This window comes from Diprion similis, chromosome 6, assembly GCF_021155765.1.
Source record: "Diprion similis isolate iyDipSimi1 chromosome 6, iyDipSimi1.1, whole genome shotgun sequence".
Lineage (NCBI taxonomy): Eukaryota > Metazoa > Arthropoda > Insecta > Hymenoptera > Diprionidae > Diprion > Diprion similis.
In genome coordinates, this window is record NC_060110.1 from 17,637,484 (window position 1) to 17,652,796 (window position 15,313).

The 15,313-nt window shown below is 39.9% G+C and overlaps 2 protein-coding genes across 3 annotated transcripts; one reads left to right on the top strand and one right to left on the bottom strand.

Moving 5' to 3' along the window:
- Position 1: 1 nt before the first annotated feature.
- On the top strand, positions 2-2,610 carry LOC124406772 (dual specificity protein phosphatase MPK-4-like). 2 transcript variants are annotated; one of them, XM_046882354.1, is made up of 2 exons: positions 2-125; positions 900-2,610. In XM_046882354.1, the coding sequence occupies exon 2, from the start codon at positions 901-903 to the stop codon at positions 1,948-1,950; it is 1,050 nt and encodes a 349-aa protein (XP_046738310.1). In that variant the 5' UTR covers positions 2-125; position 900; the 3' UTR covers positions 1,951-2,610. The 2 variants fall into 2 exon arrangements, with proteins under 2 accessions (XP_046738310.1, XP_046738311.1); XM_046882355.1 differs by lacking the exon at positions 2-125 and adding an exon at positions 188-532.
- Positions 2,611-3,597: 987 nt separating this feature from the next.
- Positions 3,598-7,635, bottom strand: LOC124406760 (paired mesoderm homeobox protein 2-like). Its single transcript, XM_046882336.1, has 3 exons — positions 6,998-7,635; positions 5,581-5,753; positions 3,598-4,098 (listed from the first exon to the last, which is right to left on the bottom strand). Exons 1-3 carry the CDS (start codon positions 7,119-7,121, stop codon positions 3,703-3,705), a joined length of 693 nt encoding a protein of 230 aa, XP_046738292.1. The 5' UTR covers positions 7,122-7,635; the 3' UTR covers positions 3,598-3,702.
- Positions 7,636-15,313: the final 7,678 nt, after the last annotated feature.

Sequence of the window (15,313 nt, forward strand, 5' to 3'; positions counted from 1 at the left end):
ATATACCGGCAGAAAAGTAATCCCTGCGAATTATACAGGACGTTAGTTTGCACACGGTTTTTACCCTGCGAGTGAAAACGAGATTGAAGTGGCAGGAGTGAATGGCGCCGGGATTCGGAATTCAGGTAAATTTCAACTTCCGAGGATTCGACGCGGCCCAACAAAAGGCAATTTTTCCCCATCTTTCGTTCCTTGTTAAACCACGGTAAACATTACACGAATTTTATCCATAAATCTACAGTGCATGTGCCTCTCGTATTATTGTTCCATGTATCGTTTGAGAACAATACCGGAAACAACATTGCAAATACGATGCAATAATTCTGTTCGATTTCATTTTTGATTATCGAATCTGTGGATCTTTCCTTCGAATTTTAACTGTCAAGAAATTGACATAATTTAAAACTTGTTTGTACCATATCTATTATTATGTATTTGTAATTCACGTTCCATTAATCGGCTTTGAAGTAGTGTATGTCAAGGTGGGCTTGTCAGGGTTTGATTCCCACAAAGATTCTCATTCACAAAATGTGCAAATATTCACTCAAGAAATTTAAGAGATCTTCGTAACTACAGGGATTGAAAGTACGTACGTATTGAAAAAATTTTCCCTCATTTTTTTCAACTGCCTCAAGATTACTGTTCTTTAAAATATTGTTTACCTGTCTTATAGCACCTTTTTGACTTCAATTTATCGAAGCGGAATATCTGGAAATGAATTATTTCTAGAAGCACGAAATCGCTGTTCCTCATGGTCTTGGACAAATTAACGTTTGTTATTCTGCAAATTAATTTTTGGTCAACAATCCTACGTAATCGGATCTATCATTTATTTCAATTGAACATTGATAATTGGTTTGTCTGTGAAAGATTGTAATTGTTAATCTGTCTATTTTCAGAATGGCAGAAGATGATGCAGGGAAGTTGACAAGAGAAGATTTTGACGCCGGCCCAAGAAGTTGGGATGAAATAGAGCCAGGAGTCATATTGGGAAATCTTACAGCAGCGACGGACGTCGACTGGTTGAGAGAGGCGAAAATAACTCACATCTTGACATTGGACTCGTGTCCGCTGCCTAGAAAAATACAACTTCTACCTGACATAACATTCAAATATATTCAAGTGACTGATTTACCCAGAGAAGACTTGCTAACATATTTTGAAGAGACTTACCAATTTATCAAACATGCTCAAGACGACGGTCACAAGACTTTGGTACATTGTTACTTCGGGGTCTCACGATCCGCTGCAGTGGTTATAGCTTTTATTATGAAAAAATATAGCATGATTTTTACCGAGGCTTTTGACCTTGTCAAATCAAAGAGAAGATTCGTAGGACCTAATCCTGGATTTGTGGCTCAATTGAAGCTGTACCAAGACATGGGATTCAGCATAGACAACACAAATGTACAGTTTAAAATGTATCGCCTTCAACTAGCGGCTGACAAAGTAAGGAAGGCAAAAATATTACCGCAAACTTGTATAGACTTGATAAAGCCCGATCCGGCTTTAGTTACAATACGACCTGAGCCAACGGTGTATCGGTGCAAGCGTTGTCGAAGAATTGTAGCCTCGGCCAGCAATATATTACCTCATGCACCGAGAGAAAAACAAATTTGGCGTCACGTAAGCTCAAAGCGTTATGATAAGGGTTTGAAAGTGGCAAAAACTTCGAAAAAACCTCTCGAAGAAGATGAGAACAATGAGCCGTGTGAGTCTGAATTTTGTACGAAAACTTATTTTATAGAACCCTTGGCCTGGATGCCTGATATAGTACATAATGTTGAAGGTAAATTGAATTGTCCAAAATGCGCTACCAAACTTGGATCTTTCAGCTGGATCGCTGGATCTCAATGTCCGTGTGGTAGCAAGATAGCTCCAGCCTTTTATCTAGTTCCATCTAAAGTTGACTGGAGTAACGTTGTTCAAAATGTACAAGTGACTGTTTAGAAATTAATAAATATCCAAGCGGCTCGAATAAATGGATATGCTGCTTCACACATTGAATGAAGAAATGAATTTTCAGTACCCTTAGAACCGCTAGATAATTCGTATTCAAATATTAATGAGCCACGTTGGAACAGTTTCTGAAAATAAGTCTACGCAGACCTATACGATGTAAGGGAAGAAAGTAATATAGAAAACACTGTGCAAAATTGTGTTAACAGATCAATCTACAACCTGGCGTTCAGTGATCCTAGGATTTCCAAAGTTCTTCTGAACGTATGAAAATTTAATATTTCACTGAAATAGCGCTGGAAATATAGTAAATTGATTCAGTCCTATTTCTGGAACTCATCACTTTTTATTCCAAAAAACTTGAGCTCGTTTTCGTGGTCTTAATTGAAACTACAGATAATCGTTTTTTTTCCAGTTGAATGAAACTGAGGACAAATTATGTTATCTTTGGCTTGATTTATATCAATTTTCAGCCGCCTTTTTCCGTGTTTCCATCTTGTATAGAGATCATTTGTCAAGATGAGTGTTCATATTATAGAAAGTTTTTAGTATCATTCCGGTTATGGTGGTGATTCTCTCTGTACATTGTCGAGTCGACTTTTTCAAGTTATACTTCCACTTATTGACTGACAAAATGATTGAAGGGCGTGGCCTTTAAAGCGCATGAAAAGGCAAAAGGCTTCCTTGTTGTGAAAATAAAAAAAGATGGCACTCATTACCTTTAGGCTCTAAGCAAATGATATATACTTTAAATGGTGTGCCAATTATAATTATAATATTAGAATACAATTGATAATATTTCTTACAAGATTTCGATTGTCTTACCTTATTACCATTTCATAATTCGATCTTCGATTTTAGATTTGTTACGTCTATATTCTATTTCTTCTATATTTATTCTACTGTTACAATAATTCTTATACACAATGTTACTACAATCTACAGACATCTAAGACTGTATTTACATTAATATATAATAAGATCAAACAAAGTTACAGAGAAAGCTGTGCTTATGTACATTAGCCGCAACGTGATGTGTAAATTATTAATCCGTTTCAGCATTAGCTGTTTTAATATTATTATATTAAATAAATGTTACCCTGTTTTTAGTTAATCATACATGTGTTCATTTTACCCACGTGTAAGAATTATGTGTTTTATCCAAAGCTATACTACAGTTGTCGATACATGCATTTTTGCATCGTAGTAATATTTTAATTGTTATGTTATAATTCCTCAAGAATTTTGCAAACTATATTTCAGAAGTAATTATTAATTATTTCAAAATCTCCTACGCCTTATTATATGCAACTAGCATACCATTTAGCATTACGACTCGATCGATGATCTATCTACAAAACGCCAACGATTGGTTTGGAAGGTGGCGCTCTGTTCCAGTGGCGATTTTGGCAACTACTTTTGCCGTAAGCCGAGCGCGGCAATCGCTACGAATTAATCTAGACTTTTTGTCTAGCATCCACGTGTATGTATACCTCGCGAGTAGTCGATTAGTGGATTAAATCTTTTGCAAAAACTGTCTAACCGTCCTCAGGACTTGAATTAAATCCCGTTCAATCACGAACGTCGATAAAATTTTGAACGTGCAACATGCCGAACACTGAATAAACGCTAATTCAAACTAGGGTCATTCGTCGATTCGTGCACATAAATTCTCAAACCAATAAGTCATTTTACGGGTATATTATGTATACTACGTAACATGAATATAAACGAAGCCTCCTATCACATGCTGGCGTGCATGCCGGAGTAAGGTGTTCCATAAGTATGTGCTCGCAATCTGAGGGCGTTCAAAGTGTTTATCGAGGGTGTGTCGAGGACGCCGTGTGATTCCGCCTGATGATAAGGCGCCCCTAAATTGGCGTTGGCAAATCCATGGCAGCTCGTCGACGGTTGAATGCTCGTGTAAGTTTGCGGGGATCTCCAGTATTCGGTGTAAGGATACTGAGGCACTTGTGGAGGCTGACTGATTGTGTCTACGTTGCTCTCGTGAGAATGGGTGATTCTTATCGGGCGTAAAGGCAGCATAGTTTCCATTTCCCGGTTCGTAGCTACGCCCCGATTTATCGCTGAACTCCTTTCGTTTCGCCGGAATTTAGCTCTTCGATTTTGAAACCAAACCTATGTATAAAATATAAAAAAAAAAACATGCAACTATATATTAGTCAGATAATTGCAGAAAATGGGATTTCCGGTATCTCGAGGACGCTTCTCATTAACGCGCTCTCTCAAATCGTTCCTCCACGCGAACGTCAAAAGAAAAACTAATTTTCTCTACGGACTTTGTTCACACTGATTTTCCAACGCACAACGTGATAAATATTGCATAAAAAACTGTGAATAAAAATTTTGCTCGTAGTATAAATGCGACGAAAAGTTTGCCCACGATTTCAATCGGCACCCTATCACCGTCGAAACTGTTATTATTGAAAAAGACTGAGAATCGGAGACGAGCTATCTTTTTCCCATATCCCATATTTTCTTATTCTCAGAAGGCGACTCTTTTCGCCCAGTTTTCAGATCAGAGTCGTAGGGTCGGATACGCGGACGGTTGGACCGGAGACGGGACAGCGTGACGGCTCCTGGCAGGCATACAGATAGTCCTACAGCAGACAGACAGACGGACGTAGAGACAGACGTAAGCACACGTGCTGGTTATGCTATGCCGCACACATATGCTAAGACGAGGCTAATCATAGCTCGTCGCTTGACAACCTGTCTCCTCCGATTTTCCGCCTAGCTGTCCGCAACCGTTGTATCCTCAGCGGTACACCAAGCTGTGTCACGTCCCGATCACTTACTCTTTTCAAGTCTGGCGCAAACTTGCAGACCAAAGTATCCGTTTTCAGACCTCTTTTTTCCTCCTACTTCATACTTCTATTTTCTGAACATTTTTTTTTTATTTATTTTTTTTTTCACAAAACGTGAGCCAACATAAAATCTACCCTGCGAATAGATCAAGCTTATGTCTCATTTTTGCACTAAGCTAATCTGTATTTATCCATCATATATATATATATATATATATATATTTTTTCTTCATGAATAGTCATATTGAAGGATTATTTTTCAATCGTTCTCAAATTAAATATTCACATTACGATAATAGTTACGTAGCTTCGTTTTTTTTTTTTTTTTTTAGCTTCTTGTTGTCGTGAGGTAATTCCGGTTCCAAGAGTACATTTTAGGGTGCATATTAAGAAGGGATATTTTTGGATCTATACGTAGTACATCCGAATAGATGTTTCTAATAACGTATTATACATTTATCAAGCAGTTCCTCAACCTTTCGAGACACATTCATTTCGCCGAAAGTTACCACTCCTACGTCAATATAAAGTTGTTATTTTCTTTTGTAATTTTTTAGAACGTAATTGACATCTAGAGTATTAGTTTTCCGTGACGTCAAATGTCTCAATTTGCAACGAAAAAAATCCTTCCTAACATCTAGTGTTTCGAAGATTTTATGTTAGAGACAATTCTTAATTGTGTAAGACACACATCGTCAAGGGTGCGCGTTATTTTAATCTATCGCCAAAAATCGTTGACACCTATAGTTAAATATAATTACGAAATTTCTACTTGCGTATTTTTATAGTTTACCTGAACTCTTGCCTCGGACAACGACACCCTCGTTGCGAGTTCTTCTCTGACAAAGGCATCCGGATAATGCGTCCGTTCGAAGACTCTTTCTAAAGCTGCCAACTGTTGAGCGGAGAACGTCGTGCGACTTCTTCGGGGCCTTCGGCCACCAGAATTAGATGAATCGTTGCATCCTGGAACCGTTGGAGAAACTGTGTTGTGTTTATTTATTCACCTGACTGTGCGACAAGCTGATAATGAAGCATTGAAACAACCATAATTACTAAGATGTATACGAGAATGTTGAAAAACTCCGTTACTAGCGATTGGAGTTTAAGAGATCGGTAAAAAGAAGTGCAGGAAGTAATTAGTGATGCCCGGTTTCAAACCGTTAAATTAAGGCGTTTCTTTACACTCAAAGAATCAAATTTACAATCACAGTATCCGCTGTTAGAACAACTGCGAGCTGGGTCCACAAAAAACAACTTTCGAACCGGTGACTGCGCTATTCCTCTACAACCATCGACTCTGATCGACCGACCGGAAATTTCTATCACAGATCAATTCTTGCTTTCATCACGCGAAACGCATTATTCATGGATTTAGATTTTGGTGATACTTATAAATGTTTAAACATTAAGTTCGTTTCGGTGATTCCATAAACATTTTTTGTCAGGCTGATTTTTCCATTTATAATTTTACAATCACCAACTGTATATTGCCTGTACCATGGTCATATCAATATCGTCAGAGAATTCAAAGAACACCGAGTACTTTGATAAGATTCACCTTACCACAGAATTAATTTGTATTGGAAGAATAAACTTCTTAAGAAGTCGATGCGATGATTACGAACAATCCTAAAAGGAAATAAATTTTTTTTTTATGCTGTAAAAAAGGCGATTTGTAAAACGTCAACGACTAATCGGTTCAAGTGGATTTAACCTGACTTGCAGATTTGCAACAGTTAAACGTCGACGGCCGTCGGGAGAGTGAGTAAGTATATGAAATAAGAAATATGAAATGAAATGGTCGGAAGATGCCGCTAAAGATAAGCTAAGGAAATAAAAGAAAAACCAATTCGCAGACGAGCAGCCCGTTTGCTTCTGAATACGACCTCTGTACTTGCGCATTCATCAAAGCGGCATAACTCGAGAAACGTTCCGTCAGACGTGATAATTTAATGCGATTCAAATCTCGTTCCACGTGTTTTCGCGAACGTATAGACAATAATATAGACATACGTAAATACATAATATCGGTTGACGTATTATCCACCTCAGAAAAGACAATTCGATAAAAATTTGATGAAATCTGGTGAAATTAAAGAAGGAAAAAAATTTTGGCAAATATCCGCATAAGGTATTAACTTCACATTTTCACAAGTACACCTAATTTTCACATTCGTCGTTACTTGTCGGGCGAATATTGCACTCACCCAGGTTCTGCGTTGGCGTCGATAGTAAACGGGAGACGGTAAAATCCTGTGGTGCATGAGGATGCGTTAATTGATTCGCATCGTCAGCAGGAATTTTTGCCAGTGTTTCACCGGAACTTAACATATCGGAGCCTTTGCGGAGTTTATCCCTCAAGTTTTTGGGTTCCGTTTAATTTTGTTCTGTTGGGAACGCTTCAACTTAGCATAGAGAGTTTATGTTCCAATTTATAAGACACTTAACTTGGCCAAGCACGCGAGTCGTAAAAAATGTGGTTTATTATCACTGTTTTGTAGAAGGTGTGTTAACACGATTTGATGGTGTAAAAAATTCGATCTTGGAACGTCATCGCGAGGCGTGGATAACACCGTATAAACTTTCATGCATGCGACTTGTGTTTCGATGACAAATATATGCATGTACAGCGGTTCACGATCGGAAAATCAGAACTGTTTAGGTTTCCACGATCAATCGTTTGCACGAAACTCGTAAATATTAATTTGTGAGATGAAACCGTACGCGTTTAACGGGTAATATCTGGAATGAAATTAGCTCGGTTATATTTCATGGGTAATTGAATTATTGAAATCCTAATTCAATTATCCCCTGCGCACGCCCCGAGATTATGTGGTCCATTCGAAGCGGCAAGATGCCAACTGACTTATGAAGTTAAGTCGGTTTTAACTCGGGAAGAAATAGAGCATTTTAAGAGTAGGTGGAGATTTCAACCAAAGCTCCACCCTCATTAGAAGCCCATTGGTTTCAGCTCGTTCTGAATACCAGACTCTGTTTCCAACAGTTATCAACTTTCATCGCTCGCATCTCGTATGAACAGGGACTCATATTTGCGCGTGCTGCTTGAATTTTATTCTTTCTCTTATTCCCACCGGACAGATTCCCTGAAATACTTGGAATTCCGTGACGTACCAAGCGAAGATGATTTTAAAACCAATGGTTTCCGTTTTCAAGCATCTCAGGTGATGGTAAAGATTGTTGTTTCGGTTTGAAAATTAAAACACCGAAACGGTGAAATATCCGTTTACAATTAATAAATCTGTTCTCGAGTATACGAGAAAATTATTTTCACTAAATCTGCGGCCTTGTCTATCATGCGCAAGTAAAATCAATTGATCGATAGACCCGAATTTAATCTCGGGGGATTTCACAATAGGGATTATATACTTTTACGGCTTGAAATTTAATTATGGTGGCGATAATTAATCCTGTTTGCGACAGACTTTACATTGGCATTCATAAAATCAACTGATTCTGAGGTGAAAATGATTCCTGCTGATCGTTGCTCCGGCTTAAAGAAGTCGAAACTGATGGCGGATACCTTTTGTATACTCGGCCACTTTTAACGAGTTCTCAAAGTAAGATAACGAACCAAACTCGCGGAGCCTTATCCGCATCAGCGTTGCAGTAAAAGTTCATACCGTTTATCGAGGAAGGAATTTTCCGCAGCGATGCGTAAAAAGTCTTTCGCAAAATCTCCGATAGAGAAAATTGGCGAAACTGCAGCGGGAACCTTATACTCAGAAGACTAAGAAGTGCAGTGGCCCCTGGCGCCGGCGCTCGTATCCTTTTCCATAAGGTTTGCTGCCAGGCTTGAAGCGGCTCAGATCACATTGCACAAGAGTGTCGAGTTTCAGCTACACCAGATCTGTTACAACTCGGTACTCGGTGATCGTTGATCGCTCGGCCGAGGGGAGGACTGCAGGAATATTCGATGAACTGCCAACGGTTGTTAAGAAGCAAGCAAAAAGAAAAAAGAAAACATTCGTTCTTTCAATCTGAACGTGAATAAGCTAACCGGACAATAGTTTCTCCATTCTTTGCTTTGGGAGAGTGAAAAAGTGCGCGTTGGTCGATGATTTTCCTTCATCGTTATATCTCATCTTTTCATTTTCAACACCGAGCCATCTATGATAATATAATTGTTGTGTGCACGGTTTAAAAGGTCGCAGAGTAAGTGGCGACAGCTGTGACGATCTCAATGAGAAGACAATTTTATAATTATTACCCATTTTATTTATACTATCTTTATAGCCGGAGTTTGTTTGCCGCCCGACGGTGTGTAGCGCGCTCGATAGTAAAGTTGACGGTGTGTTGGGGCGTGCTCTGCATCGTCGGCAAGACGGACGCGGGCGTCGCGACGCTCTGACACGAACACGTCGGGACGCCCCTTGAGAATTATTAGGCAGGCCTGCCGGCCGGGTCTCCTGGGAGGCCGAGACTTTTATATTTTATGCCAAAGTGTCCTGCATCCTATCCCAGATTTTTTTACAAGAATGTCTTTCTATATCCAACGACTGCGCGCCGACGACCGTTAATTCGTGCAGTCGTCGGAATATGCATCCTTTCGGATGCCCGAGTATGGCTTTTCCTCGATTTCCGCCTTGTTTGCTATCATCTAAGTCCTATGCCGGTCCTCTTCATTCTTGGCGGTTTATTGGAACAACCTGGTCTGCAGTCTTCCTCAGCGAAATTTTACTTCACATGCAGGAAGTGAGAAAAAAAGAAGAAGGTTGTGTTACAGGGGCCTAACAAGGCCGGCGTGGCTCGAGTGGTGAAATACGAAGTGGAGATTTTAGGTGAGGCTCAAAAGTGTCGACGTGTCTGGACAATGTCAGTTACATCTCGTAAATAGTTATATAACGAGGGGTTTTGTGGCAAGGAAACAACCCGCAAAATGACCGCGGACGTCTTTTGACATCCTCCAGTAAATTTTCCCTCGTCTATAATCCTTGGGATCTTTTACCTGCAGTCAAATTTATTACAGTATCATAATTCAGAGTAACCGGAAGTTGTGGGTTGTGTAATAATTAATAAATGAGATCTGTGAAATTCACATTATGTGCCGCTAACGTGACACACGTTGTGCATACATTATGCCCACATGTACAGAAATACTTGCCGCATTTACGGTAGCAGCGAAAAATTAACCGTGCAAATTAAAAAGCAAATTAACGTTGTGTTAACGATCAAAAACATTAAACGAGTCCTTAATCTACAGACATGACTGGTTTAGCCGTTTCTTTTAAATTTGGGTCAATTTATTACGAGAGATATGCGGTTACCGAATAAAAAGTTACCACCAGTAGCGGTTTAACCCTTATAGAGGACGGGGTCTGAGGAATTTCGAAAAGTCTTTTTTTCTATAGAAAAGTGATCTAAAGTCCAGAACATTGGACCAAATTAAAGTCAAATGTTGGTAGGTCAATGACCTTACGCCAAATGGCGTATGCGGGTTCTCTGAGAGTTAATATACGATTCAAAACACGGTGGGTATAAATATTTTTTATTACATTACCCGAATTTTTTATCAACAGCTTTCAGTATCCAGAGTTCCTTTTTTCAATAGTATCTACGCTCGTTTATAAATACACTTACACCTGTGTTCCCAGTTATACATTCGAAACTCGATAAGACTAATAATATGGAAATGATTTTTCAGGTCTTTTGTCCGAATCGTCTGTACTTGAAGGAATTATACGCTCTCCAGGTTTATTTGCATCGCAGAACGAACGATGGTCGTGGAAACTGCGCTATTAAAAAAAGGCTCCGGAAGTGAGACGCACCGCACTTTCGTCAACATTTTGCGAATTCACGAGCTGAAAAGCAGGGGTCTTCGCGAAACGATCGTGTGCAGTTTTTTTTTTTTTTATCATACACAGCACCGTAATCGCTGCTTGTGTGACAAGTGAAATCCTTAAGGTGTTACATGGGTTTTGAAAGTCAAATGAAAAACATATTTTCTCGAAGTTTCTTTTAGTATAATAAAAGAACAGTTTAATTTAATCTTTAAGCATATAAAAGAACAAGATTTGAACAATATTTTGTGAAATTTTCATTCAAGAACGTTGACAATTCAGCTAGTCGAGAACTGGTTACGGAGGAAAAAGTATCCTCGCGGTGGAAGGGATAACTCATGATGTCTTTATCTGAAATGAAATAAAAAACACCTTTTGTTAGTAGCTGAGTATAGCTCGTGATTGAACGGAGGATTTTTGAAAAAATTGTAATTTTAATTTGTGGCAGAGTTGTATTCGCAAAACAGTATAATTTTCGGTTGAATCTATACCACGTGTTGCTTTGTAAAATAAGTTCTGATCAATGAAAAAAAACTATTGATAAAATATTATACTTTTATATGCTTCAAGTTTGAATAAAATAATTCTTTTGTTATATTAAGAAAAAAAAAAAGAAAGAAAATTTTATAGAAATTATGTTTTTTTTTCGTTTTTCAAAACTCGTGTAACCCCCTAAGGGATTTCCAATGTCTACGAAAATTTAGCGGCTAACCGTCTATAAATTACCGCTGACCACAGCCGGTCGAAAAATTGATGCCGCGGTAAAAGGTTGAATTTACGTTTTCATTTTTTTTTTTTTTGTTAGTAAAAAGCGAGGGGTGCCGTGCGTTTCGGGGCCTTATTAAGGCCCGGGGGATCTGGACAGCGTCCATGACGGCAGGCCGAGGGCTGACCTGGCCAGTTCCGGGACCGTCGGCTGGGGTCCGAGCACAGATGCGGTCAGCCACCGTGACGCAATCACGTTAGACGACCAAAAGACGGCGAGGAACGACGGCGTCCCGTGATTCTATGCAGTTTCACGGTTTCGCAGACACGCAGATGCCGACTCGGTATCGGGATTCCCCCGTACTTGCATCCGTTGGAATTAAGGGATTCAGTCGCGAGTGCGACGCATAATAGATTATACATACCTATACTCGAGTCGTAAATCGTCGACGAAACGGAGGAACGAATACCTAAGCAATGAGAAGAGAGAAGCTACGTCGAGCGAAGTTCACCACCACGAAGCCAAATGCAAAGGCGAAGCCAAACGTCGTCGGTCGTTTTTCTCCCCCAAGATTCTCCGCGTCGTTCGACCAATTACTCGCTCTATACGTCATCCTCGCCAATTAGTAAGCGGGAAGATCACCGAGATGCTCGTCGCCGCTGCATTTCCACCCTCGTCCTTTAAGCTCCATCTTCGCGGTCCTCGATGATATGCTGCCTGCAGCCGCAGACGCACGGTGGAATAATTTTTAGACGTCTCAGTTCTTCGCGGGACTCTGTCGTCGCTCTTGTACGTATGTACAAGCTGTCGGAAGCTTCGCTCCCAAATTTTACGGGACACCACAGATTTCTTGGGCTATTCATCGGAGGGGCGAAATGACTCGGGCTTTAATTCTTATATACGTATACATTTACGCCAGACGTTGTTTGCTTCAAAACTGACAAGCAGAGCATCTGATCTCAGAGAGACCATTATCGGGTCGTGGATAGAGATGGAACGTCTTATTGGGTCGTTATCATGTATAAGGAGAATATACGTGATTTGATTACGATTTATTGGTTATAGTAGAAGTCCGATGAGCAAAAAGCAAACAAACTGTGTTGTAGTTTCGACTTGAATATTAATTTTCATTGTTATTTGACCAAGTTTCAATGATAGGATTTCATAGATTCTAACACGAATGGATGAACATGGATAGACATATTATCTCGGAAGAATGGTTCACATTTAAATAACTAGAACGAATTTACAAGGATTCGATCTATCGTAAATTGAGCGATGGAATTGGTTAAAGGACCAAATAGACGTCCGTATAGAAGTTTGTGCGAAATTTCTATTCCGCAATGATTTATTATCCGAGTAAAATTTTCCTTGATCTTTGACTTTTGCGTGATTTGTGATAATAATGGATTTTGACTAGTCACCGGGGGTAAGTGCGTGCATGGTTCGAATTCTACCAAGTCGTTTCAGCGCCTGCTGCTGCTCCTTCACGGGTTCGAAGAACATTTGGAGTTTGTTCGACGTGTGTATATTAACTGCAGGCAACGGCTAAGGAGATCTCCGGAGCGTGTCGTCATATGGAAATGAACTTTTGCGGTAAATTGGATCAGTTAGTAAGTTACGGCCACGTGGGGCGTCAAGAACCAAATGGGTGTATATATATAAGGTATAATATAATGTTAAGCCGAAGTCGAGTAACAGAAGTCGTCAGGCGATACGCATCTCCCTGGCACATATAACAATTACGATGTTAATAAACCGTGCGCTAATTATCGTCATATACCAGATGTGTGAATTATTCGGAAAGAAATCTACCGCGAGTCTGAGCCGCGTCGAAATACCCTGTCGCTAGGTATAAAGAGTCGTGATATACAGCCTGATTTCAGCCGTGAGGAAATTATTAGTGAAATATGGCCTGCGGAGCGATAAAACAGGCGTAATATACACTCCCCGACGTGTTTTTCCCTTATAAAATTGCAGTGGCACAGTACGACGAGCACTGTGATAACTTCCAAAAATAAATTCAACCGTGACTATAGTCATCCCTTCCTAAAATAGTCGACAAGCGTTAACGTTGTCGTTTGACCTTGCATTTAGCAAGCTCTTGACTACCGTGAACACAACTGAGGATGAGAAGAAAGGCTGAAACCGTTGTTTAAAAATATCCAACATCCAACGATTTCGTGACGCGCAGGCTGAGAGGCTTTCGAATCGTCGGAAAAACCGCCGAAGATCCGCGATTCACGGATCGACGTGATACTGGATCGCGCAATGTCGTCGATTTGCATGTACCGAAGCACAAACGCTTTTGTCCATCGATTTGGGCAGTTTGGTGCTCGAGGGCTGCGCGCGTTGTGCGGGAGGTTTCCATGGCGTAGGTACTGGTACCCATGGTACACGCTTAAACACCCCCATTAACAGAGCGTAACCCCTCGTGACTTTGCTCTGCACTCCTGCTCTCCACTCCCCCCTGGATCGCGGGTACCGCTGTAGCAGCGGTTGGAAATAATTACATATTCATGCGGCGAGCTCGTGGATTATAATATTTCAAGGGCCGATTTGTAGAGGGTGTGCGTGTGTCTATGGAAGCATTACCTCGTACCTACCCTCCGCACCAACTGCAGTACCACCATTTAGAATCCAGTCTACGTGCTCCATATGCAGTGGACCTAATTATGGTCACTATCTCCACCCTTTATCCCATTCACCTTTGCAGTCATTGCATATTAACCCAATGCCTGAGTCAGAGTTACTCTATCATTTTTCACTTTTTTACCTCTTTGTTATCTCGTTTTTTTATTCCCTTGTCGATTCAGCTCCGGGCCATGCGGTGTAATTACTACTGGACAAAATGCACTTACGCTACTGAACGCGTTGCTTTTATCCTACGGAGCAATAAATACGAGAATAAAATACAAAATCATCTTGTTTAATTTATCTACACCTATAATGGTATACTATTAGTTCCCTTCATAAATCATCCGATGGATTTTATTCGATTATTTTGCGATTCGAATTACAATGCTCTTCTACGTTATGCGTGCTGGACCCGCTGGAGTAGAACCATTTTTGCCATTTGTGTGATATTTTTTCTCTGGAAAAACCGAAGGCCCCCTGATGTGTGTCGAGAGCGTGTACGTGAACTCGTCGTATGAAAGCCTAATACTTGATTAGGGCGGATTTATGCTGGTCATTTACCTACTCGTTTCTCCTGTACAATGTCGTCAACGTACGCTTGTCCGCTTGTCCTTGCGCGGTGAACTGGTCAGTCGAGAACAGGCTTTGCATTTATTACAATAACCGAGTTACGCCGTGTGTATACCTATATATCTACGCATACGGAATGAAATAGGCTACTTTTTTTCTACATACCGCACTGCGCGTTGTTCATCTTCCCAAGGAACTAATTTCAAGTGGCGTAAATCTTCCTAATACTTCGTACGGGAACGCCCATATATTTATTATAATATGCTGTAATACCTGTCCGTATGTACAGATACGTGTATACATAAGGATGATTTAGGTATATGTTACACTTTCTCCCTCCTCATAATTGTCACGACAATTTCGTAACGGCAGATCAAACGAAGGGGATGAAACAAGTGGTGGAAAAGTGGCGAATTCTCGATCACTTCTACATCCCAATTGGTTTGTTACCGGTAATGTGACCGAAAAGTCGACTGGAACAAAATTCGAAGCAGATTTCGATTCGAAAAATTGCTGACGTCTCGTTCTGTCTCCCAGGTAAAAATTTCTCCTGCTATGAATTTTTACAGAAATTTGTAAATTTCCTATTACTTCTGACAAAATTGGAAGTGTGCATATAGTTTTCCACAAAGAATTTTTAACTTTATTTAGAAATTTTAGTGTCTATTCACTCAAAGTTTTTTTACCATAAACTATGCATATTTACAATTTTCTGAGAAGACAATATTTTTGCACAAAATTGTACGAAATGTTTAAAGTTATGTTAAAAATCGTAGAAAATGGTAGAAATCTAGAATAGAATTTCCCTTCTA